General features: G+C 51.6%; 5 protein-coding genes across 13 annotated transcripts in view; all 5 read left to right on the top strand.

Annotated features, from left to right (window-relative positions):
* The window catches only part of LOC143376352 (uncharacterized), a 106,328-nt gene that overhangs the window by 60,010 nt on the left and 20,652 nt on the right, over positions 1 to 25,666 (top strand). Inside the window, exon 8 of one of the 8 annotated variants that reach the window (XM_076826590.1) lies at positions 912 to 1,297. The exons of 6 other annotated variants lie outside the window; for them this stretch is intronic. In XM_076826590.1, coding sequence (XP_076682705.1) covers positions 912 to 1,074 — 163 coding nt within the window. In that variant the 3' untranslated portion in view covers positions 1,075 to 1,297. Of the gene's footprint in view, positions 1 to 206; positions 332 to 911; positions 1,298 to 25,666 lie in introns of those variants that run through there. One more of the 8 variants, XM_076826591.1, reaches the window with a different exon arrangement.
* Positions 11,622 to 12,274, top strand: LOC143376387 (zinc finger X-chromosomal protein-like). Its single transcript, XM_076826651.1, has 2 exons — positions 11,622 to 11,737; positions 11,953 to 12,274. Exons 1-2 carry the CDS (start codon positions 11,707 to 11,709, stop codon positions 12,267 to 12,269), a joined length of 348 nt encoding a protein of 115 aa, XP_076682766.1. The 5' UTR covers positions 11,622 to 11,706; the 3' UTR covers positions 12,270 to 12,274.
* Positions 12,983 to 13,951, top strand: LOC143376378 (uncharacterized). The gene is made up of 2 exons (XM_076826639.1): positions 12,983 to 13,226; positions 13,428 to 13,951. Exons 1-2 carry the CDS (start codon positions 12,983 to 12,985, stop codon positions 13,664 to 13,666), a joined length of 483 nt encoding a protein of 160 aa, XP_076682754.1. The 3' UTR covers positions 13,667 to 13,951.
* Positions 16,491 to 19,640, top strand: LOC143376389 (uncharacterized). 2 transcript variants are annotated; one of them, XM_076826654.1, is made up of 2 exons: positions 16,491 to 16,975; positions 17,253 to 19,640. In XM_076826654.1, the coding sequence occupies exon 2, from the start codon at positions 17,255 to 17,257 to the stop codon at positions 17,567 to 17,569; it is 315 nt and encodes a 104-aa protein (XP_076682769.1). In that variant the 5' UTR covers positions 16,491 to 16,975; positions 17,253 to 17,254; the 3' UTR covers positions 17,570 to 19,640. The 2 variants fall into 2 exon arrangements, with proteins under 2 accessions (XP_076682769.1, XP_076682768.1); XM_076826653.1 differs by having other exon boundaries at positions 16,491 to 17,135.
* On the top strand, positions 21,180 to 25,544 carry LOC143376557 (zinc finger and BTB domain-containing protein 41-like). The gene is made up of 3 exons (XM_076827037.1): positions 21,180 to 21,452; positions 22,002 to 22,125; positions 22,346 to 25,544. Exons 1-3 carry the CDS (start codon positions 21,180 to 21,182, stop codon positions 22,753 to 22,755), a joined length of 807 nt encoding a protein of 268 aa, XP_076683152.1. The 3' UTR covers positions 22,756 to 25,544.

Raw genomic sequence — 25,666 nt, 5'->3', positions numbered from 1 at the left:
TAGGCACTAACAACGACCCGCGGTCGAACACCTCTCGGGAATCTAGAAGCGAAATTAACCGCACCCGGCCTGCATTGAGAGCGATGTCGGTTGGCGAGAGTAGAGAGACCGACGCGTCCCCCGTTCGTAAGGCAGGGACGGAGGGGAGCCAGTGATCGACGCCTCCGTTTTTCGTTTGGCTTAACGTCGACTTTTTCCCCTTCTAGGTTCCTGCAGGCCGGCCTCGGTTAGCAAGGACAAGAAGTTCCCATGCCCGAACTGCCCGAGCGGGTTCGGCCAGAAGCCGAGTCTCACGAGGCACTTGAAGTACGAGTGCAGGCAGGAGCCGCGTTTTCAGTGTCCCTACTGCCTGCAAAGGAGTAAAAAGACGTCGGACATATACGCCCACGTGAGACGGAAGCACACGGCGTGCAGAGTATTCGCCATCGATATCCATGGCATGCCCAGCGAGAACACGTCGACGGTGTTCAAAGTGGAGAATTGGTTCTGATCCGCTCCGCTGCGTCGATGTAGATTCTGAGAGTTCCCCCATCTCGTTCCCCTCAACTCGAATTTTGTACATTATCGCGAAATATTAGCCAGTATTACCGGTGTCGAGGATGTCGACCTGATCGCGCCGCGCGTCGAGACGTCACGCGGGATGCTAGACGCGAGCGGTGTTGGAATTGTTGCGCCGTGTGATTCCACGGAGCCTGTGTATGGCGACGAGGTGTACGAATCAATAAACGCAATTTGTATTTATCCCAGCACGCTCATTTCGCAGAATCCATTGTACCGTTTGACTATCCTCTCTTTCTCGAGCTATCGCCCCGGCACAGAGGGCCGAAACAGAGCTAGTTAAGGACGATTAACCGTAGCACCAGCGTGTGACGTTTACGTAAAGAAAACACGACCGTTCCGATCTGTTCCAGGATACTACAACGATTGGTACAACTACTGCCCGTGGAGCACGAAACCGTATCAGTGTTTGAACTGTCCGCACAATTACTCGACGAAAGTCCACCTGAAACGTCACATAGTCAGCGCATGCAACGGGAAGGAGCCACGCTACAAGTGCCCCTATTGTCCCTATAAGTCCCGATACCCGTCGGACACGTACAAGCACGTGAAACGCCTTCACGAGTGCCACACCGTGTACGCGATCGACGTGGAGAACCGGAGAACCTACTTTCCGAAAGATACCCCGACGCAGGACAACAAAACAATTCTCTGAGACCATTGACCAGGGCTATCTGTACGAGCGGTTGGGCTTGCAACGAGTAAAGTGTACCTTAGAACCAAAAAAAAAAAAACAGAAGTGGCGGACGTCGCGTTTCTTCAATCCTCTCACTATCCTGCACCTATGGCGTGCGAGGACAGTGATGGTCGTGGCGCTCGTGCATGAGTTTACGCGTTTGGATTCACGCGAGTAACCCGGCCTATCCAAGCGCATAGATTCATCCGTGGAAATCGAGACCATTGCTCTCTTGTAACCCATACAGTTTCACCGTCGCTGATTTTCTTACAGGCGTCTCGCTGCAGTTGGAACGAAAGCAACTGGTTGATCAAGCTCGCTCAGCGTTTCACATCCCTCGCCTGATATTCGACAACACCTTCCCTCGATTCCAAGTATCTAATTCAAACTGCACAAGTGCTCAGCCAATTCCTTTCGTTCCAACTGTTCTGCTCCCAACATCGAACCTCGATCACTTTTGCTCGAATCGATCTTAATTCAACAGGCTACTAAACCTTGCCATTCAAGGCACTCAGGTATGCACCCTGTTTTGGTGGAAGGATATCCCAACGTTTCCCCAAGATCGTACCTAACTTCGTCAGAGGTTTGAGCGCGAATGCTGAGGAAACTTGGTAGCACCTACCACGGGAACTTGGCGCCCGCCTGGTAGCCATAGCTCCTCCTAAGTGACTTCGTTGAGCACCGAAGACCGAGCCTGCTCCGCGAGGATTGTCGTAGTTGCACGAATCTCTGTCGCCGTCGATCTTTGTGTCTAGCCGCCGTTATCGTGGACCGTGCGCAAGTATCCCTCTGCGTTTTCTGTTGCAGTTTGCCGCGGGTTCGGCGTCTGGCGGAACAGGTCGAAGAGGTTCTGCTGCCCGAACTGCCCGAGCGGATTCACGAGGGAAACGAACCTCCGTAGGCACGTGCGCTACGGCTGCGGCCAGGGGCCGAGGTTCAAGTGCCCGTACTGCGACATGCACTCGAAGGAGATTTCGAACGTGTACAGGCACATCAGGACCAAGCACCGAGGCATGCGCGTCTTCCTCACCGACGTCACCACTAACAGACAGTTGTACGCGCGAAAGAATTAACCGAATCACGCACGATTATGAGAGTAACTCCCTCGATCACTGCCACGGACATTCAGCCCAGTGATACACGCGGTCAACGCGCGAATAGACGAGTAGCAAGTTTCAAGGGGCAGAGGTGAAGCAAGTCCTCCACCGGTACTCGATACTCGTGCCTCCTCTGTAGCCACGCCGAGCCCCACTGGCCTTGGAAAACTGTTCAGCTGTACGCAGGAGATGTGTAATAAAGCTCGCTTATTCGAGGCACCGAAGCACCTTCTCCACTCCCAACACCAACTCGCGGAATTGAATTTCACCCCCGTTTTACGCGTCGCTCCTCCGTGCAACCGCAACGAGCACTCGCTTGCTCGTTCATCTCATCCGGCCTTAATGACTCTGCGACGCTGTCGAGAAACTACGCCCCGTCACGATGCTATTCTTCTGATTGCAGGTGCAATGTATTTTCCTCCGTCGATGGGCTTCCCATTTACCATGTCCGCGGCCCAAGTGGTGCAACAGTGTCATGTTCCACCGGACGCGCAACCCGGAAAGGACAATAACGACAGGTCAGTTGCTAATTCGCACAACCACGGAAGCTTCGTTGCTGCCACTAGTGCGAACGAACGTTAATCACTTCTCGGTTACATCTTCCCTGGTCACTTTGCAATGCTGCCCCGTTCGGTACGATTCTCCGGAGACACCCCTGTTCCACGCGTCGACTCGCGCCTTTTCACAGGCATTCTGCGTCGTCTTTCGAACGAAATACACATTTGCATTGCAGGACGGAGGTGAAGTATCGCACCTTCCCTGCGAACGTGGACTCTGCTCGCGTGGCCATGACCACCGCTGCACCTCGACGTCTGACCGAGAGACATTTCCCAGAGAGAATACCGCCGACGGGGAAAAGGGCGAATCCCACGAGACAGTGCGCTCGATGCTGCAGGAAGACATCCGAGAACGGGAAACGTGTCCGTAAAGAGACAAGATACTATTGTCCTGAATGCAACGTTGGACTCTGCGTCACCCCTTGCTTCCGCGCTTACCACACGGTCACTTAAATTGCCCGAGGATTTGCACGGGGGCATGATGCACTAACAATAAGTGCGAAGACAGACACCTTCTTTTTTTTTACATCACACCTTCCATGTGATTTTACACCCCCTACGAGGTGCAGTAGTAGCAGATGGAGGGTGATTTTTTGTGGAAAGGGAAGTCGATGGTGTAAGGGTTCGTCTTCGAGAGAAAGTTAACTTTGGAAATTCTTAAGGGGGGAATCCTATTCTTTGGACTGCAAACATAGCAAAATTTAGGATTTTTTTTTAAGAAACCAAGCAAAGGAATCGTACGGTTCTCATCACGCGTGGAAGAATTAACCGAGAAGTGATTAACAGAGGTTTAACAGTGCGATCGTTAACAAGGGCACGATATATCAGGTTCACTTGCCCAAAATGTGGGAGGAGTTACCAGCACCTGCACCACATGCTGCGCCACTACAAGTTCGAGTGCGGCAGCCCGCCGAGGTTCCAGTGCCCTTACTGTCAGATGAGAAGCAAGCAGTCGAACAACGTTTACAAGCACATACGCGTGAAGCACCCTGGCTCGAAGCTCGAAGTCGTTGTTCTTCAATACGAGCAGTAGGATCGCCTGTGAACCCCGCGACGAATTATCCTTTAATTATTTTACGAATTATCCCTTCACTTTTGCTTTATTGATTCTGGAAATAAAAGACGATTCGTCAAGAGGATGAGTGTTTGCGTTCTGAGACCTCCCGACCCCTCGTCCTTTCATTCCACTTCATGCGACTCGACTTTAATGGTAAAACGTCCATGTCCACTGTTGGGGATCATGCTTTCAGGCCTTTAGATGTAGCAGCGGCTTTTCGAATACGTGTTCCGATGTTCTAGTTGAAATTGCAGGCTATGTAGCTTCATGGGAGACCTGATGGTGCACTGATACTTGGGCGTGTTCTCCGTGTAAGGAGGAAAAGTGAAGGTCCTCTTGGTGTCTTCCTGATACCACCGCAGGGGGCCATTATTTCATCCCTACGTACAAAATTCCTTTTCCATTTTATCAATCAATCAACTGGCTAATTAAAAGTGCAGTTCTCTTAAGTAACGAACACCAATATTGGTGAATCATCAGACTCCAAACGACCGCTAGTTACAAAGGAGATATTCAGACGTCTCTTATCAAGGGATCCCTCGCCTGTCTTCGAACCGACTCACTAACTTATCGAATCATTTTCCAGATAGAATGTCGGTGAAGGTCAATCGGATGTCGGCGTGGGAACGATCAGCATCGATCGTGGACTCTTGTCTACGTCTCACCGTGTCCATTCTCGCAATGTCCTTTCTCGTATGAACGAACCACTCCAGCGACTTCACGTCCCCGTACACAGCTTGAGGATGCCTGCAACCGCTTTATTTGTTTGTCTATAACCGAACGGCAGCCACAGTGCTCCGCGTGTGCCAGCCTGCAAGCAGCATCTCCGAGTCTCAGACACAGAAACCCATCTCGCCAAGCGAATCTCCTTACGAACTTGATTCGAGTCTGCCTAACCCCAGAACCTCGCATAAACGCCGTCGCTCTAATTCTCGCAACGGGGTTGCCACACTGGCCTCGCACATTCCAACCCTCTAAGTTCATTGTCCTCCGGCGAACCGCTCTTTAACCACCATCTAGAAGTCGATCGTTAGAAACCTCCGCCACTCGATGATCCCATTCGGGAGAGCATCGCTGTGCCAACTGACCCGAGTTCTTAAGCTTTCTCGGCTTAACGAAAACTCCAGCCCCCGAAGTGATAGCTGCAGCGCCGATCCGTTCGAGCTAACCCCGGTCTTCCGTTTCTTTTCCAGCGTTGCTACAAATGTTGCCGTTGCCCTGGCTCGAGGACAATCAGCCGGAGAGGAGCTCGTGGAAGTGCAAGGCGCGGTTCCCCTGTCCGCGGTGTCGGAAGTCGTACACGACGAAGAGCGCCGTCACGTCTCACTTCAAGTACGACTGCGGGAAGCCGCCGCGCTTCGAGTGCCCCTACTGCGGCAAGCTGAGCAAGAAGAAGTTCAACATCCAGGACCACATACGGCACAAGCATCCCTCCAAGCCAGTCATCTGCAACACCCTCTTCTGAGGGCCGGCCCGTCGAAGCGCATCCAATTCGTTGCTCAAGCCCGCTCGGGCGTTCCGTGAATCACGAGTGATCATGAGGCCGTGGATCGCGTATGAACGCTACTCAGTTGCGAGCCTCGATGTGTTTCGATGAGGATGGACGCAAGTATCGAAGGGAACAGCTCGCGGACGTGGCGCGCAGCTTTCTCGAGACAGTTACCTGTGATAGCGCGCCAGTGTTGTCCGGAGGAAGTGGGTGTTAGGCGGGTGGCACGTTAACACGGTCGGGTACCGTTTTCTATAATAGTTTCGTAGATTGTGGTAGGCGTGGTAATCGCGAGCGTTGATGGTGGTGTTGGGACATCGGTTGGGTTAGTTGAATGAACGTTCTCTTCGGAGGATATTAACGAATCGTGTTAAAGCTAATGTCGTTTGAGTAGCTAAGGGAGTTTAAGGTGTAGTAGCCGAGTGTTCAGTGGTCGACACGGTGCGTAGTAGATGCCGTACGTTCGCGTACGGTGGCTCACGAGTTTGTTCCTGGAGGACTAGTAGTTTGAGAATTAGTAACGGAATCCGAAGAGCACAGCTTCGATAGTCCTCTGAATCTGTGCCAACAGGCTCGTGAGTTTGCTGTACATGCGACCCACTTTTTTTAACGAGATCTTGCCAAAGATCCAAGTACATACGCCGAACGATATGCGAGTTCCCCTGGTAATCTGCCAATAGGCGAAGCTGCTACGAACCCAACGATCCCATGGATAGGAACGGGAAGTTTTGCAACAAGTTCGATTCAAGCACCGCCATGGTCCATGCGATGTATCGTTTGTCAATGGGTTAGGTTAACGTCGTTACCAGCAATAAAGCAATTCTGGATGCCCTCGTGGCCAACGAACGCAAGAGACTCGCTTACTATCTTCTTCCTGCATGAAGTACACACACTCCCTTCCCACCGCCCCACCTAATTTCACGCCCTCCACGCTTGTCGAGGCGATGCTGTCCGAGAATCGGCTGGCAATCACTGGTACCCTGACTCTGACACGATGTTTTGTAGGTGGCAGGCTCGGTGATCACTTGAGAAAGTTCGCGAAGGGACGGGACGTGCTGTACAACGCGGGTACAGGGAAATTTCACTGTCCTAAGTGTAACAACGGCTACGGAAGGCGGGACACGATGTTGGGTCACTTTAGGTACGAGTGCGGCAAGGCGCCTAGGTACAAGTGTCCTTACTGCGAGCTCTGCAGCAAGAAGACGTCCAACGTGTACCAGCACATCAGGTGCATGCACCCCAGCGAGCCGGTCACTGTCGTTAAGCTCTATTGAACGCGGACCAGCTGTACCCGGGGAAGATCTAATCTCCACAGAGACTGCATAGATTCTCATAGGTTGTGTGCTACACGCGTGTGTGACGACTGGTGCTGGAACACCGTTAACACACCTCCCGTGTCCGAGTGCATCTGTGTCGTGGATATAGGAACGCAGTCTTGAGTGACTCGCAATATTCACTTCCCTTGTCGTTTTCGCTATTGTGCTGCACTCGGTGCGGAGGTTGACCGTGCTTCAGAAGTAACCGAGGGATGGAGAAGGTTCCTCTGTTTCGATGCATCTGTTACTTTCGTACAGACTAAGACTTTCGTTGTGTTTCGTTGTAAGAGACACTCGAGTAAATCAGCAGCGAGAGCGCGGGGAAGAGCAGAGACTGCGATGTACATGGCGACAGTTTGGATGGTTGTGGAGAAAATAAAGGTGACCAAGAGCCAACTCCTCGTTCGTGTCACTCAATCCCATCCCCCCGTTTTTCAGCAGCAACGATCGCAACCCTCGGACGGGTGGGGCGTCCATCCAAGTAGCAGGATCGCGCGAAGGTGCACGAGATTAACGAGTCCTCCGACATGTTTCGTTTCAGATGTTGCAGAGCGCCGGCCAGCGAAGAGGTTCGTCTGCCAGGTGTGCGGCAAAGGGTTCAGTCACAAGCAGTCTTGGAAGAGGCACCTTCGCCACGAGTGCGTGGGCGTGGAGCCTCGATACGCCTGCCCTTACTGCGGGACACGGAGCAAATACACTACCACGATCTATAGGCACGTGAGGAAGATTCACCTTGGCTTCGAAGTCAAGACGAATCTTCTCTACTGAACGCGGCACGCATTCCTGGCCCTCGTGGCCGCGGATCCTCGGGATCCTCGCGATTGGACAGCGAGAGGAATCGCGAGACATGTAGCCTAGTACAGCGATCCAGCTCGATCACTGCCGCGACCCAGTCGCCCGGTCACGCTTTACCGCCGGTTTAATCAGTTACTTTGACTTGCAATTCGCCGGTAGCCACCCGCGAGGCTGTATTAACTCGAGACCACGATCTTGGTTGCAGAGTTTCGGCCGCGCGCACGTCGAGAAGCGTCGGAGGAAGCGCAAGTTTCGCGGGAGCTCGCAGTGGAGCTGGGGAAGATGTCCTCGGGGAAACGGAGGCACGAGTGCCCGAAGTGCGACAAGTCCTTCTCGCAGAGTTACTCCATGTACCGTCACTATCGCTACGAGTGCGACACGCTGCCCCGTTATCAGTGCCCTTACTGCGGCCACACCAGCAAGTGGACGCACTCGATCTACAACCACATCAGGAAGATCCACCCAGGCCAGGAGGTCGGCCTGAACAAGCTCTACTGAGGCCACTCGCTCGGAGCACGGGACTCGCCCAGACCCCCGCCAATGTATACCTATCAATAAAACGCCAATTCCATCTGACGAAGCCCCGCGCGAATCATCCCCCTATGTGTCGTTAACGATCGATCCTCGCGGAGATTCTTCCACCCATCGTTCGCTCCGCGGTCGTGCCCACGCTAGAGTTCATAGAGAATCACCAGCGGCGTTCTCGGGTCCCGTTCGAGCTTTCCAAAACGTTCATAAGTCCCCGGTGGATCGCGTTCCCCTGTCTCGATTAAATAGCACCGCGACACCTGTCCACGACCCACTCGGAGAAGATCCATCCTGCCTTCGCTTCTTCTACCTCTCCGCCTCAACCTCTTACTCTCGCTCTCACTTTCTCTCTTTCTCTCTAACGATAGATCTTGGTCTCTTTTTCTGCTTGCAGAGTTTAGACCGATTGTCCTGGGGAAGTTCCACGGTGTTGTGCGAAATTCTCGGCACATGCTGAGGCTACAGACGTCCCTGAACCGGCGCGGCTTTCCGTGCCCGAGGTGCGCCCGCACCTTTCACACCTCCGGCGGCATGAGCCGCCACTACAGGCTCGAGTGCGTCGATCTTCCCCGTTTCAAGTGTCCCCACTGCGATATGCGCAGCAAGTACACCCAGGCCGTGTACAGGCACATTCGTGCCAAGCACAGGAACATGGAGCTGAGGTTCGTCAAGCTTTATTGAGCGGGCCCCAGCACCGGATAGCGACGAGAGCCGTACCAGCGCCGCGCTCTCCTTTCCGGTTCTCTTTATACCAATCTGCCGGATCATCCCCCATTCCCCTCTCGCGACTGGCGATCCCGCAGCGTTCGCCAAAGCTCGACGAGCATTTGTATCATAGCCCCGCACCGGAGTAATTTATTGCGCTTAGAGGATGTACCGCGGGAATTGCCGAGCGCTTTGCAATCGACTTCGTGCCGATCTTCTGATTATACAGAAGCGACGAGGAACTCCTCGCGCGTTTGTACATTGTACCAGCGCCCCTAGTCGACCATTATCTTCCGTGCATTAAAGTCGTTTAATAATAATTTTAATGATAATAATTCCCGAGCGCGTTACGCTGTGGGAAAGGTTTGAGCTTGTACCGATCGATTGATAATCCTTCGACCTGCTTGAAAGGAGCCTGGCAAGTCTAAATGGAATCGATGCGCATCGATCGTAGTGAATGTAATGGAACAGTTCGCACGACTGCGACGATCTTCGGGAAGCTGCGCGTGCTGGTAGAATCTATGTTAATCGTCGGATGCAGCTAGAGATAGGTGGAGGACACGAGTGGTGCATATAGTCAGCCTGCAAGCGATATTGTTAATATTATTATTCGTACCATAAGATCGGGACTCCGGACGCTGAGGCAGTTGTGAGAAATCCGAGTTTTGTACCACGTGAAACGACGCAGCTTCTGGAATGGTAGTTTGCGATAGATAGGGGACGGCTCTGCTCGGGGTTCGTTCGAGCTCCGAACAGGCGCCGCGGATTTTATGGTACCGTGGGTTCTGCGTTATCCTATTCGAAGGAAGCCATTAAAATCGGAAACTATAAGAAAGGACGATTTGAATTTTTATTCCAACCGTTCGACACACTCTAACACTCCCTGCACCGTCATACTGACTCGATTATACCGCGAAATTCAGTGTCGATCTTCCGTATAGACAAGGAGAATGACTCTATTCCTCTCCAGACGCCGAGGGATTCTGTTAACCCAGGAATATGTATACGAACCGTGTGCGATCTGAATCACCTTTACAGGAAAAGAAAGAAAGAAAGAAACTCCCATACTGAACCCTCGAATCCGGGTTGCTTTCACTGACCAAGCTGTTTCAATTTTCAGGGCGCGATGGCAACGAGTCCAATCATAAAATCTCACTTTCCCAGGAGCTTATTACATTGGAGAAGCACATGCAGATATATTACAGGCTCTCGTGCAGCATCACTCCTTCGTTTGTACGAATATCATACAAACTCGAATCGATGACAGCCGTCTGTCGTTAATTACACCCCAGAGACTCAGTTGAAAGCACGCTGTCGCGTGTTCGCTAGCGGTGCGAGTCAACGAATATACCCGAACGCGTTTGGTTTCTTATTAAGAGGTCCGATAAATCGACTCTTCCCTCGACACTACGAATATTCACATTGTACAGTGTAGATCGCCGACCTAGAGCTTTCGACGATGAGGAAGCATTCTGCTTCGAAGATTCCCAGTAATAAAGAATTCTCCTGTAGCACCCTGTCGCTTTCTGTTCACGCGGTCTAGTGAACATCGAGCGAACGAGGGTGAAATTTATTGACTTCTGTCATCCGTAGATAGACCGGAGGGGTGTGAATTTGTGGAACGGAACTAGCGACTTGCTGGCGAGACCGTTGAATTCTGATATCGAATCCGTGATTGCAGGTGGGCAGCTGACAAACGCGAGCGGTTGGTTCCGGTGTCCTCGCTGCGCTCTGAGTTTCCTGTCCAACGAGAGCATGATGCGCCACTACGAGAGCCATCTCGAACTTCAGGAAACTCGGTACACGTGCACGTACTGCGATTACGGGTCCAAGTACAGCTCGAACGTCTACAAGCACGTGCGGAGGATCCACAAGCAGATGCCGTTCTTCAAGCCCCAGCGAGTGTTTAGGTTGCCTAGTCTGATCTAGGAACCTAGTCGCATAGACGAGGAGCAAGAAGATCTGGACACCCCTGCAATCTACCGGGGAATCGTATCTCGGTGAATCTTCCAGAAGATCCTCTTAACCATCCCGAAGAAATCGTCGAGCTATCCGTGTCTCACGCACTTCCATTGCTTTCTCGTTTACCAAAGGGTGCACCTGTGCGTCGCTTTACCAGCGCCAAGCAAACAAAACCAGCGTATCTCGTTCACAGTCCCAACCTGTAACCGCACGTTCTACTCCTGCGCAGCAACGACAGACTTGTAACTAACACACCAACCTTGTCACCGATGGGGAACAATAAAGCTCGTTCGCATGACTTCGCCACCGAAATCTTGTCCCGTCATTAAGCACAAACTTTCACGGCTCCATCTGCGAGTACGACGCGTCCCTCTCGACGCGAAGAGAACACTGTACCCTATCGGCGATGTTCGTACCGTCGCAGCGTACCATTGTTCCTGGGGTTTCACGGTGTCATCCTCCTTTAACACCGCTTCCAAATCCCGCGTTGCAAGTGGTCCCTGGGCGATGTCGCATGAGCCGGACCATCGTGAACGTTCTCACTGACGCGTGGCGTGATCTGCTTGCTTTTTACAGAGCTGCCGGCCGAAACGCGGATCGGGCCCAAGTCGAAGCTGGTTCACGTTCAGAGGTATTTTTGCCCGAAGTGCTGCAGCTCGTTCAGCAAGAAGGCGAACATGCTGACGCATTTCAGGTACGAGTGCGGCAAGGAGCCGCGGTTTCAGTGCCCCTATTGCGGCAAGCGGGACAGGAAGTCGTCCAACACCTACAGGCATATCAGGACGTACCACAAGGGTAGCAGGATCCAGGCATACAAGCTTTACTAAGCCGGGGATCCACTTGCGACCTGAAGAACCAACCGGACCCCGTAAACGCCGAGTGCAATCTCCTGACGTCGATCCCATTCAATGACTCTCGCGTTCGAAAGCGCGACAAGACGGGCACGAGAATCGTCGTGCGACCCTCATGGTTCTGCCCCTTCGAGCAAGTCGAAAGTGTGACCAGTTGTGTACAAGATAACGAAAATAGACGTGTTCCTCGGTCCTATCAGGGCAATTTTCATTGCATCCCCGCTTTCTCTTCGCCATTCCACCCACCCTACTATTATTCCAGCCGTTTCGTTGCTCTGTTGCTCTTCTCTCGTTTCCGCTCAGCTCCACTCGCCCGACCATCCGTCCCGCTAATCGTGACCTACGTCTTTCCTGTTCGTAGGCCGACCCCTGACGTCCTACGACACCGGCCTGCTGGAGATCCTCAGGGCGAACATGGAGTACGCGGCAGGGCGGGAGGACGGGAAGCAGGAAGAGGGACCGTTCTGGCACACCGGCAGGATGTCCTACCACTGTCCCAGGTGTAACGCCGGCTACACGTACAAGAAGACCCTGAAGACCCACATGAAGTACGACTGCGGCAAAGAGCCGAGATTCAAGTGTCCTTATTGCAACAAGAGGGACAAGTGCTCGTCGAACATTTACAAGCACGTGAGGATGCGGCACGACGGGATGCCCGTGATCGTGCACAGAAACTAGGATCCATCGTCTTCTTCGCGTGTTTCCTTTCTGGACATTAGGCGGCGTTTATCGTCGCGCCACTTCGTTCGCGTTTCCAGCGCACGGGACTCTGAACGGCTGGTTGGAATCTTCGCTGAACGAACCCGCGAAATCGACGGTCGAGGTGTTTCAAATTGAAACGCTGTCCGGGGAATAGTCCTGCGAGGAATGCGGACAGACCCTTGCTTGCGACCCACGATGTACATACGGTGCTGTAGCATCGCACACAAGTATTCTGTTTCCCCCTTTCGTCCGGGTGAACGTGATTGGTCGTGGCACCTTTCGAAATTGTACAGTCGATTCTGCCCTTCGTATCGTTGCCGATGGAACTGCGCGAGGACGTTGGCGAATAAAGTGGAGGTGCGACGATCTAGACACGTAATATGCGTATTTCAGTATTCTTCTAGAGTTATCAGTTCCTACGAGTAGACACCGGATAGTTCTCGTGCGAGCCGCGCACGCCCGGATTGTAATATATCGACTGCGTTAAGGGCGACACGCCGCGAAACGAATGTAACGAGAGTACCTCAATAAAGTCGTGAAACGTTCGACTGGAGAAGCATCGCTGGGGGCGAAGTCGACCACACAGAAATGATTTCAATTGTCTCACCAATCAAAAAACCAGCTTCTACGTCGTCAGATCTCCGTTGCTCGACAGCCACCGTGACGATTTACATTTTAAGCCGCGAAGCATGGTCGTTAGACGAGGTTCCGTGGCGAGCTGCATCAACGGCGCACGTTGCACGAAACGAACAACGACAATCTCCAAGACATCGCGGACACACAGTATCGTTACACTGCATCCGCTCCAGCGACGTAGCATTTGTAGTCGAGGCAAAATCAACTGGCCGCTCAAGGCCACTCGACGAGCCCACCCCCATATTTCCGTCTCTCATCCTCAGCTCCCGAAACTGGGCACTCTTTTGAAGAGAAAAGGTACGCGAGTGAGAGTCTACTGCGATTCGGAGCGTGCAAAGTGGCCTCGAGCGGGCAATCGAATCTGTTCTGGCTACGCTTAGACCTATCGCGATCGTTAGATTGTCCCGTGGCCGAGGGTCACGGGCGTTGTCGTAGATCTCGTCGTGACGGGGTGCGATCTGTTCGGCGCCAGGGCTAACTGGTCCCGATTGCTTTCAGATATACGGATATTGGGGTGGCCGAGCGCGAGGACACCGGCCACGGTCTCGAGTTACATCTGTCCCAAGTGCAACGCAGGATTCCGGAGGATGTGGGACCTGATCAGGCACAAATGCGGCCAGATACCTAGATACGCGTGCCCCTATTGCCATAAGAAGGACAACTCATCCTCGAACGTTTACAGGCACATTAGACGGTGGCACCCGAAGATGCCTGTCGGCGTGAACAAAATGTTCTGAGCCTGTCCTCTGGTCCCGCTTAAACAACAGTATTAATACACTTAGAATCGTTTGGATGTCGGAGTAGCTGTCTCGGTTCACTGATTCCTTAGGATCTCTCGCTCCCAAAGACTACGAAGAGCGCGCGCTCAATTAGCTCGAGACACTGGGAGGCAGAGGGAGGATCAAACGAACACCGCTGCGATCGTACTGTGTGTATAGAATAAAGGATGAAACTGTGCTGTTGCATCCGATTCTGGTTGCAGTTATTTTACCCCTCCGCGACCGAGATTTAGCCACTTCCTTTTTGGCGTGCCTCTGGGTGTAAAGATGTAACGTTTGTAGGTACCTGTGGCTTAATTTTTCCCGCGGGTGGAAGGGATATAGTGAGGAACTCGAGCGTCGAAACACAAGTCCTCGTTACATCTCGGTATACCTTTCACCTGAAGTACAGCGACCATTTTTACCCTCTGCTTCTTTCACGCTCCCATTCCGTTCCTTCCGCCCACTATCTCGACGATCTCGTGACGCGCACGGTATTCCTTCGACCCCCCAGCCTGCGTCTCGCTAAATATCGCCTTTGTGTTTTTCTCGTTTCCAGGGTGGACCAAGTCCTGCAGGAAGCCGAGCCTCAAGTGTCCCCAGTGTGGCAAGACGTTCCCGAGCCGCAGAGACCTGATCTTCCACACGAGGCACGCGTGCGATCAGAAACTCCGGATCCGCGGTTTCATATGCTCTAACGGCAGTCTGGACTGTGGCCAGTGCGGAAAAACGTTCAAAAGGCGGAAGGATCTGAATTACCACGTCCGTCATTTATGCGGCATTCGCGGGATACAGTGCCCCTATTGCAGCAAGTGTTACACGTACACGTCCAACGTCAAGTACCACATAAGTCGCTACCACCAGGGGAAGGAGGTTTACTACAATAAACTGTTTTAAACAGTCGCGGTGTCCCGCCGGGTGGAGTCGCCTTTCAGTATCTTAATCGCGAATGAAACGATTCCCCCGTGCAAGCCTGCTTTCAATAGCTTTCCGAGATCCTCGAAGTTTACTGGGAGCGCGAGGTCGTGTCGAGGAGTCTCTTGTCGTTCTATTCCAGTGGGGTTGTCAGGTAAATCACCCCATGAAAGTGGTGTTTCTGATCGCCACGTGACTTTGCGGAAGAACGTTCGATCTCTAGTCTTGAATATATATTCACTTTCGAAGGGTGGCATGGTTTCTCACGCAGGAATCTCAATCCTGACCCATGTCGCTCCGTCCACTAGTCAATCTTCCCCTTCCAATGGAGAATTAAAAAGATAGCCCCTGAAACAGACGTGGCCACTGATGGGGATGTTTACCTTACCCCCGCGACCATCTCTGTGTCTCGCGTCATTAATTATCGGACAGGAAACGATCGTTCCAAGGTCCAGCGTCGTTGAACGGTGCAATGTATCCAATGTAAGAAACTTAAACGATTAAACGTTCGCTGAGTTATCAGTTCCCATGATTTTCTTCGCCTGCTGCGTGTTCGTCAGTAATCTAGCGCGTAGATCAACACTCTGTCTCCCCCAATGGAACGTTTCCTATAACCACTAGAAAAGAGAAAAAAAAAAAGAAAGAGAACGATATCTTCCGTGTGTGTGCGTGTGTGTGCTTGGACGACAGCAACGTTTCCCAAATTGCACGGTTTTCAGCGCGGGGACTCTGGTCCGTCGATTAACCGCGCCCTGTGTTGATTTTTTCAGGTGACTATCAGGGCTGCAAGTGGACCAGCATGGACCACTTGGCCGATTACTCGCCGGAGACGAAGAGCCTGATGGGCGGGTACCGGTGTTACCCTAACGAGCGTAAACGGTTCGAGTGCGTGAACTGCAGATGCCGTTTCACCCAGAAGACCACCATGACCAGGCACCTCCGTTACTTTTGCGGTCAGGGCCACCGTTACCAGTGCCCGTACTGCGACATGAAGGCCTCGTGCTCCTCCAACATTTACAGACACGTGAGGTCGCGGCACGTCGGCTACAAGGCGCACGCCATCAAGCTCTTCTCCACGATGAATTCCCGTCCCGCCATGTGAAACGGGACCCCGGACATTTCCACTGTCGAAACGGACCCCTGATCGTCCATAGATGTAGGTGAAACGAAACCAAACCGACGATTAGTTACGTAAGACCGTGTAACACTCTCCATTCGATCTCCGCGCACGCTGTTCTGCGATATCAACAGAAAACGAAGAAAATATATGTGTCTTTCTGTACCTCCAGCCTCTTGTCGCATTGTTACACCTCCGTGCAGCGTCCCAACGCCCCAGCTTCGCTTGATACCGTCGGCTCGACGAGGTCTCTCGTTCCTCCGGCGACCCACCTATCTTTGCTCGCTCACGGTGAGAGATCCTCGCCGAGTGTCCCCGTTCTTTCGTCGACGTAGCAAAAAACAATATACAGACACGTACTCCCTCTCCACCCCCTAGTTTCTTTCTTTTCTATGTCACGAAGACTCGGGACGATGCACGTGCGCACAGTACCCCTCCCGGAACAAGAAAACGGTCAGAGCTTTCGAAATACCGAACAGCCGGTGCTCTCTCTGCGGCTAACACGTTCCTTCGATCTTTCAGGTATGTGCCAGTACGTTCCCAGGAACCGGCGGAAGGTGTACTCGGTGAACAAGAGTCATTATTGCCCGCGGTGCAACCGTGGCTTCACCCTAAAGAAAAACATGACGCGACACCTGCGCCACGAGTGCGGCATGGCACCCAAGTACCAGTGCCCTTACTGCGACAAGCCATCCAAGTTCACCCAGAACATATACGCCCACATCAGGAAGTACCACCCCGGTCAGCCGCTGTGCTTCAGACGGCTCTACTGAACCCCGCAGGGTTCAGCCCTGGGTCCCCGATAAAAATCCACGCCCCTTGCCCCCGGCTCGGAGTCGCGCCTCCCCGTTCGATGTGTGAAAGAAAGTTAATAAAGTCCTCTGAGCCCCAATCATCCAAGTCTCTTCATTTCCCAGCATCAGGCAGAGCTGGGCGATCGGTTCAGGGGAAGCAAGAGGTGAACCCAGGAAGATGGAATCCCTTGTACAGGGTTAGAAGCTGGTGACACTGCTCTCGCTTTACTAACCACGTTGGTCGTCTTGATTTCAGGTGCTGACGGGGGGCCAGCTGCCTTAGAAGAGGAACAACATCCCCATCGTCGACGGTAGGGGTTGGTCAAGGAGAACGATCCGCAGGGTTTACAGCGAATTCGATGAAACTCCCAGCGCTCCTCAGCGACAGCTGTCTTCTGCCCCCTCCCACTGTGTGTAACCCTGAGAAAGAATAAAGACCAAATCGACTCGATCAATCCTCGCGTGGGTACTCGGTGTAAAGTGGAATTTCTGTGACACAGCCCAGGGAGAGACTTCGAGAATGTCGATCTCGCAAGATTTCCAATGCTCCTCGTGGTCTTCTTCTGGGCTGGTACCATTTAACGATGATTCTATGATTTCGAGGCTTTTCTTAGTACAGCAGGTAACTTCTGTCACAGCACGAGAAAGAGAGGCACTCTATGAACTTGCTCTTATATGTGTCGAGCCGTCAGTTCCGCTGAATTTCACTCACCCAGATAACCTAACGTGTACTTTACAGTGATGTTCAACCTGACCGCCCTTCCGTACTTGGCGACCCTGGGCCCAGATCGAAGACGAAGGCGCTACAACGCCACTGGCTTGCTGCCTGGTGTGAACACAGCGTCCAGGGGCAGCTTCGATTGCCCCAATTGCCAGAAGACGTACAAATGGTACCGCGGGCTTCACAGGCACTTGAAGTACGAGTGCGGTAAGGCGCCGCGGTTCAAGTGCCCGCACTGCATGTACACGGGCAAGCACAGGTCCCACGTGTACTCGCACATCAAGAGCAATCACAGGAACCGACCGGTATTCGCCCTGGACACCCAACAGGGCTGAGCCCGCCTGGCCGTCATGGGAATCTCTGTGGCAAAGACTTTGCACGATCGGGTCCGATCTTTTCGTGAGTTATACGAGGCTCTCAGGGCCCCGGCCCGCTGCTCACCGAGGCTTCCAGGTGGCAGCTGTGCTCCTCTTGGGGTAGGATCCCGCGACTCCCTGAGAAATCACGGTTCTATCGGTGGTTTACTCGGGGATACGGTGTCCTCGGACTTCTAATGAGAACGGTTGCAATGTTGGCGACTGGTTGGAGCGCTGTGCCAGAAGGAAGACAGCTTACGGCTGGAAGCTTCTAAGCAGCAACGTATTTCCATGGGAAATCTTAGTGTTGAGATTACGCTTCGAATTGTAAATGAAGGGTAAATCGGAGTGCGCGATCAAGATGGAGATCGAGGGTATCTCGTTGCCGCGCGCGAGAAACGGGGGGAATGGTTCCGTTCCCGTTTTACGAACGGTTTGTGCTGTAACGTTACTTCGATGTTATACATTTTTATCGATAGCGACTATTGGTGTAGAAAATAAACGTCCTTTAGCGATAGAAACGGCTCTGTTTTTACTCCTCCGGCGTTTCTTCTTCGCGGACGGTAGACGAGAGTGGACCAGGCCGTACGAACTTTTATTTCAGCTTTGCATTTCTGTTTCATTGTTGGGCACGTCGCACAGTGGTCTAATTCGCCAAAAAGCTGGCCAAAATATGAAGGCATCTTCCGATTTAACAGACACCTAGTCTCGTGGTCGCTGATATCAAATGTGCCATCGAAAATATTAAATTCATAATGGAGGATGTAATGCCGCTTGCATAAATATTGTCTTTTACGTATTTTTTTCGTAAAACGTTTCGTAGTTTCGTTATAAAAAAATTCCGGAGAGTGCAAAAAATTGTCTATAACTGTAGAAGACCCTCTTAAGCACTTTAAATGTAAATATCTTATAGGGTAGCAAATTATAGCAAAATTTTTCAATTGCATATCCTTCAAGGCAGTGTACTTGAAACGAAGAATTTCTTCTCTCTGCGTATAAAAGCGTATAACATTACTTTTTTCCTCATTCTCTATTAAGGGAGGACTAAGATGTACGATATATTGGGAAGCGAAATACACGGGTGAATGTACAAGTATTTTGGACTGCTGCTATGCAAATTTAATGTTTATAACACATATTTTAATGGTAAAACATTTCACAAATGAATTCCTTCAATGAAACTTTGTGTGGTACGTTAAAAATGATAGAAATATCAGGACATTAAGGACCAAGAAATTAAGCCAACTTTGAAGGTTTATATAATAATAACTGATTACTGTATTTTAATTTTTCAAACAGTATTTGTTACATTGCAATGTATATAACAAATGTGCCATAGTAGCAAAACGCTGTTTTATACTTTGAAAATTGCATTTTGGCCAGCTTTTTGGCGAATTAGACCACTGTGCGTCTTACGCGTGGCTGCAAGCTTAAGGGAATTCCCTTTGGTACTCGCAGCGGCGATCGAATGGGGGTCTTCGCGACGAACAGCTTCATGTACATACATGCACGCGAAAGGGGCCAAGTATAAGTGTCACGGCGAGAACTTTAGCTGTATGGGGTGTAAGAGCAATGCTCGTGGATTTCATGTCCGCAGATCTGTCTGTGAAAACCATGCGCATTTCCTCTGAATGACATGCTTGGTGACATTAATCAACCTAATGTCCTTTGTGATCCATCTCTCTTCTTTGAATGTTCACGTCGTTCCTAATTCAAGAAGTAGCTTCTTTCCCGTGGTTACTCCTCAAAGTGGATGTGGATGTGTTGTATAACGATCGTTGGTGTGTCTCAAAAAAAGAGGAAATGTTTGTATTTTTTTTTTTAAACAATTCACGTACAGTCCCAAGAATTCCAGCAATCCTCTAGGTATTTGTTCCCAAGAACCCCGATTTAACCTTCTTCCGCAGGTAGTAAAGCAGTGTCTAAGATGCGCGAGGGTCCCCAACGACCCGGTTACCCTGAATCATGCCGCAACACCGTATGCCAGTGCCACGAATCTCTCGTTCGCCCGAGTGATCCTCCGACTAACTGCCTCGAAATTCTTCCTATTCCGCAGATTTGTCACCGAGGATGTACCGTTGCACGAGCTGTAACCGCAGCTACAAGCGGCTCGGGAACTTGAGGCGGCACACCAGGTACGAGTGCGGCGGGTTCGTGAAGCGGTTCCAGTGCCCCTACTGCAAGTATCGCTACCGCCAAAGGACCCACGTGTGGACCCACATACGGACCGTTCACAGCGGTTACGCGCTCCGTTGCGTGGACACCGCGACGGGCAAGACGCTCGCTTACAACGGACGGTTGTAGCGTCTCTGTTCGCCTTGCACCTCGTTTAAAATATAAAACGCTACGGCGCAGCAAGACCGTTTGGTAACTAATCTTCAGTACCATCCACGATTCGCGTAGCTTTAGGCACGTTCGCCTAGGGACCTCCCCTAAGCCCACGTCTTCTCGCTTCCCCAAAACAATGATACCTCATCGAGCCTGAGAAGATTACCGAACCGTAGGGCCCTCGACGAGTACGCCCAGCCACCATCGCTGACCAATGTCTCCGATCCACGAGTCGAGATCGTGTTACTCTCTTATTAACCGTCTGTCCCCCGCTGTCTCTGTTGCAGAGCCCGCGAAGGAGGTGACCAGGATCGAGCGGTTCCACGGCCGTTCCGGCCGCGAGTTCATGATCATCAGGCGGAACGGGATGTACGAGTGCCCGAGCTGCCACAATCTCTACAAATGGAAGAAATCGATGCTGTCGCATCTGCGTAATCAGTGCAGGCAGCCGCCCCGCTTCGAGTGTCCTCACTGCGCGATGAAGAACTACCAGAAGGCGCACATGATACGTCATCTGCGCGTCCACCATCCCCAGCTCGCGCAGATGTTCTGGGACAGGAAGCTGAACGGCTTCTGCCGCCTCTAACTCCCCGTGATCCACGACGATATTGATTGTTGCTCGTAATAAAGCTCCCTGACGAAACAGAAAACCACGAAACGATCGATATTCCACCCTTGTCCATCAATCTCTCTGCGCGCCCTGTATAAGGCGGACCGTACTGTGCTTTAACTGTTCCTTCGATGTTTTTCAGCCGAGATCGACGAGCCGCAGGTAGTCTAACCGGTACCGTGCTTGAGGAACGGATAAGTAGAACCATGCATCTCCTTGTCTTTTGATCGTTCTGTCCTGAGAAATGTCACCGAGCAGCGAAACGAGCGAACGGCTGTTTTGTGACGTTTTTGTGAAGCACGAGACACGGAAACGAAGCGTTATGTCGTGATCGTAATCCCTAGTTGCGTGCTGCGTGTCCGGAGGGGGCGAGGAGACGTAGAAACTGGCGTCCCATCGAACGCAGCATCGAGGGAGCATCCGCACACTCAGGGTTTACCCTACATCGCGCTTGTAATCGATCCTTAGAATACAGTACAATGGTAATTCGCTGCATTCGGTGGAACGTTGGTTCGACGAGCGTAGATCCTTCCCTCTCTGCCCCGGTCCTCGAGCACGGTGTTTCAGCGTGCACGTCTGCGTGTTTCAGGATTCCATATCCTGCCGCTTCCGTTCGGGCAGAGCGTGATCGGGAAGAATCGATCGAGTGCGATGGGGAAGCGTAGTTTGGAAGCTAGCAGAAGCTCGAAGCGGCGCAGCTTGAAGATGAACGCCTGCGACAAGAAGAAACCGTTCCAGTGCCAGAAGTGCGGCCGCGGGTTCACCTTGAAGAGGAACAAGGACCGGCACGTCAACTACGAGTGCGGGCACGAGCCGAGGTTTCAGTGCCCGTACTGCGGCCTGCGCAGCAAGCAAACGTCCCCCGTCTACGCCCACATCAGGAAGAAGCATCCTGAAGAGGAGGTGTTTATCTTCGACATGAAGGTCTGAGCTGAGACGATCGAGCCGCGGCTAAAGTAATCATAGATGTTGCTTATCGACTACGCTCGCTTTCTGTGGAGGACAGTGTGTACCATCTCCAGTACGCCGCACGCGCATCATCATTCGCGATCGTCGCGAGCCACCGTGCAACCACCGCGAATCTTCGAGGACTCTTTAGTCTTAAGATTATTACTTCATTTGCATTCGAGAGTCTCCAAAAGAAATATACATATATACATACGAAACCTTTGTAAAGGTGCAAGGAAAAGCGCGAGCTCAGCAAATGAAAATGAAAGAAACACGTACTCCAACATGACCGATTTAATCGTAGTTTAATGTCTCTTCTCGTACATGCGAATTCTAGCCAACGCACACACGTTTTAACCATGTAAGTGAATCATTCCACTGCGCTCTTCCGCACGCGCACGGTCTCCCAGGCGCCACGGATGAATCTCGTCGCCCGAAGACTGCACCCACAACGATCTCGTTCTCTGTAGACTTATCGTTATCCGTAGATTAAGTGGCAAACCCCCCGTGCACACACTAGAGTAAAAGACACAGTTCCGCAATAGTAGCGCGTTTTTGTCGAGTTTCCTCTCTGTATTATTGTTTCGGGGGAGTAAGGTCGAAACTGGTTCGACGTTTTCGTCTAGAAGATCGCCCGCAATCTCTCAAGGTATTCTGTTTCTTTTTTTTTTTTAAACGCTCGACGATCCCGAAGCATGCTACCGACACCTCATCTACCACTCGACGCATCCCCGGCGAGAATCTCGGTGCTGGCCACCGAATTCTCGGCTCCCGGACCCGAATCCCCTCCCCGCCTTTTCGGTCCCGCTCCCTCCGATCAGCCGGTCCACTGTCATCCGCCGACTAACGGGTCGATGTTGAAGTTTCAGGTTTCTACGCCGCGACGCCGCAGCTGGATCTAAACTTCGTTTTACAATCTTGCAAGGCGTACGACGCCGAGGGGAACAATAGCGAGGCTGGCCAGGTGGAGTCCGGCAGCGCGTCGGTCCCGAGGCCCCTGTCCGATTACTACGCCCAGGCCAGGGTGAGGAACACGTCCGCGAAGGGCTCGTTCGCCGACTGCTTCAGGAAGCCGTTCGGCTGCCCGAAGTGCGGACGTTGCTTCACCGTCAAGGGCAACATGACCAGGCACCTCAAGTACGAGTGCGGCCAGGCGCCCAGGTTCCAGTGCCCTTACTGCGAGTTTCGTAGCAAGCAAACGTCCAACGTCATGTCCCACATCAGGACCAGGCACACCGGCCAGAGGGTCTACGTGGTGCACCTCAAGTACGAGAACTGAACGAGCGACGGGCGCGTCAGGCGTTTCCCTTTCGCCAGGGGGCGTCGAGCGGCGGGACGTTCGCTGGATGGGACGAGGCTGGGAGATTTAGGGGACCGTGGATCTCCGGGATGTCTGTTCCAGGCAGCGCCACTTCTCAGCTCTATGAATCCTTTCTTCGTAGATGTCTGAGAGAATGACGTAGTTCTGCGTGGCTGACAATTGACCTGCCAATGGCGGGGCAACGATGACGAAGTTTTGCGGAAGCAAGGTCGAAGGAGAATAGAATTTAAGGGAGAACCTACGTGCGCTTAGAATCGGTTACTACTTGGTGGTGATTGTGAATAAAATCTGTTACAGCGTTGAAAACCTCTCCTCTCCTTGGGTTACTCTAGAGCACTGTGCGTGGGTGGCTGTTCCGTTAGCTGGGAAGCATTTAAGTGACGATCATCGTCTCCGAAGTCCTCAAGCCCGTCTCCATCGAAGGAACGTTCCCGTGGCTCGTCGCTTCCCTTCGCTGGAAACTTTAGTTAGATATCGTCGAGATTATTCTCAGCAAGTTCTTCTTAAACATTCCTAACGGACGATAAGGTGTGAAAAAGCCGGCGGGAAGCTTGTGCATGGATAAATGGAGGACGTTCAAGACAATCGATCGTTATCAGCGAAACGGTTCTCTCTGCCTTCGAGAGATTGGATAACTATGTCCCTTCCAAGATCTCTGTTGTCGGCGGACTCCTGGGAGCTCATGTGGCGCGCGACCGGAAACGGAACCGAGCCACCCGCAAGCCCCGAGCCGCGAGGAGGAGAGCCTCCGCTCGGCCAGACGAATGTTGCATACTTGCCAACGAGCGAAACAGTTCGCGCGAGGGGAACTCGCCGTAACCACATGAGACTCTAAGGGTCTGGCTCGGTTAGAAAAAATCATTTATATGTATATATATACACACACAATACATATATATATATATATATATATTTTTCCGTTGTTAAGAGGTTTTTAAGATATTTTATAAAATTAGGGATCACGACGATGATTTCACGAGGCAACCTTATGAAATGGGACAATGCTCAAGCGTGTATCTGAATTATTAGGTATCGAATGCGAATCGTCGATTCAATTAGCCAATTATGCGTTGTAAACGTTTTTTCAGTGTTTTCTAGGAAATAGTAATTCCGTTGTCGGGCGATAATGCCACGTTTTAAGTACAAGTGCATTTAAAAGAAAACAAAAAATGAAAAGTTCCATGATACATTTATGTATGGTCGACGAGAGGTGGTACTGTGAGGAAGGGGTCTTTCCGGCTCCTAGACGTCCTAGACGGAGTTGTATGTTTTCTAACGAAAAGTAATGATAATATAGTACTAAATAACGTCGCCCCCTCCCCGATGTTCGTCGTAACGAAGCGAACTTGCACTTCCGTTCCTTGGAAACGAACGAGAACCAGCTACGGATACGTGGGCGGGTAATTGCGCGCGAGGCGAATGCGTGTTTGTTACATACTTTAATGTTGGGTAATATTATTGGTCTGATGCGTTATTGTGCGTTGCGAGGACGAGGCAATGGGGAACGTGCGGGATGTAGGAAAAGAGCGACGATCGCGTCTTCCAGAGGATCAAAGGTGGCTGGATCGGTGGAGATTCCTTTGAGGCACCTGCAATGTTTATCTTGGCTTTGAAATGAAAGATGAACGTGTCTCTACGTATTTCTCACAAAAGGAGAAGAAGTTACGAGGAAGGAATTATATCTCACAAACGTGCCATTTCGTCACAAATGTTTGTCAAAGTTTCAGCCAATCATCTTAAGTATAATTGCTCTTCAGGTACTTTATCTCTCGCTCAAGCACGTAGTCACCTATTTGTGGCACTGGCTAGCACATAGTGAGGAGACCTGAAAAGCAACTCTATTCTATCTCATTGGCAAACGTGACAATCTTATGCAAGGAAATGGTACGCGTGCAGTTTCTTCTTAAGATTCTCTCCTCTTGGTCACTAGAATGCATAGAAGCTATCAAAAAGATCCACCTTGAATTTCAACACCCAGATAGAACCTTGAACAAACCTCCACCTCTTCAAGTTCGCAGATTCATCTCTAACCGCAGCGATCGTTTCACTTCCAACATCCCCCATACGTTCGAAAGGTACGTTTTCTGTATCATCAAGACTGAAGCGAAGGCCGAATTATAAAAAGGCTGAAATGGTGCAGGGTGAGGCGGTCGGGACGAACGTGACGCGTTTTCTTTCCCCTTTCCCTTTCTTAAATGCATATTTCGTTGATCGAAGTTATGGGGCCGAAGTTGTTCGAGCCGCGAAGAGATTGGGCGCGCCTGCGACTGGCTCAATCTCCTAGATAGGAGACGTACTTATTAAAGTGTTCGGCGGCTGAGTACAGCGTACGAATCGGTTTCGATTCCCCCCCGGGCCGTCCGTGAAACCAAAGTGTGCGGTCGTTCTTCGCGCCGCTGCGAAGATGTTCCCTTTCTGTTCCGTTTCCGTTCGTTCTACGATTATTGCACCTAGGCGTTCGACGTTAGTGGCCGACTGTTTTCGTTGCTGTGATATAATTAAACGATGTTGCGTAGCGATGTAAGCGTGTTTAACCCGCGGGCACGCGATTTAGGGATGCCCGTCGCGCGGACGGGCGATGTTGTTCCCCTCTATTGTCACTTGGAGCACGGCTGAATGTCCGCGAATAACAATTTGATGTCTAAACAGTTACTATTCACCCACTTTCCACGATGTTTTATTGATCGTAATGTCGTCGCTGTGGAATTGTAAGATACAAATAAATCGATGTTCAAATACCCCACCTATTTCATCTACGGTTTTGATCGCATGCACCCCTCGCAGGGTGAGACTGGCATAATCTCTACGCGTTTGTATCTGTCTTCATGCCCTCTCGTTCTCTTCTATCTCTCCGAACCACGCGAGCCTC

This window comes from Andrena cerasifolii, chromosome 14 (assembly GCF_050908995.1).
Source record: "Andrena cerasifolii isolate SP2316 chromosome 14, iyAndCera1_principal, whole genome shotgun sequence".
NCBI classification, from domain to species: Eukaryota; Metazoa; Arthropoda; class Insecta; order Hymenoptera; family Andrenidae; genus Andrena; species Andrena cerasifolii.
The sequence above is the reverse complement of the archived record's forward strand: the minus strand, read 5'-3'. Positions and strand labels throughout refer to the sequence as shown.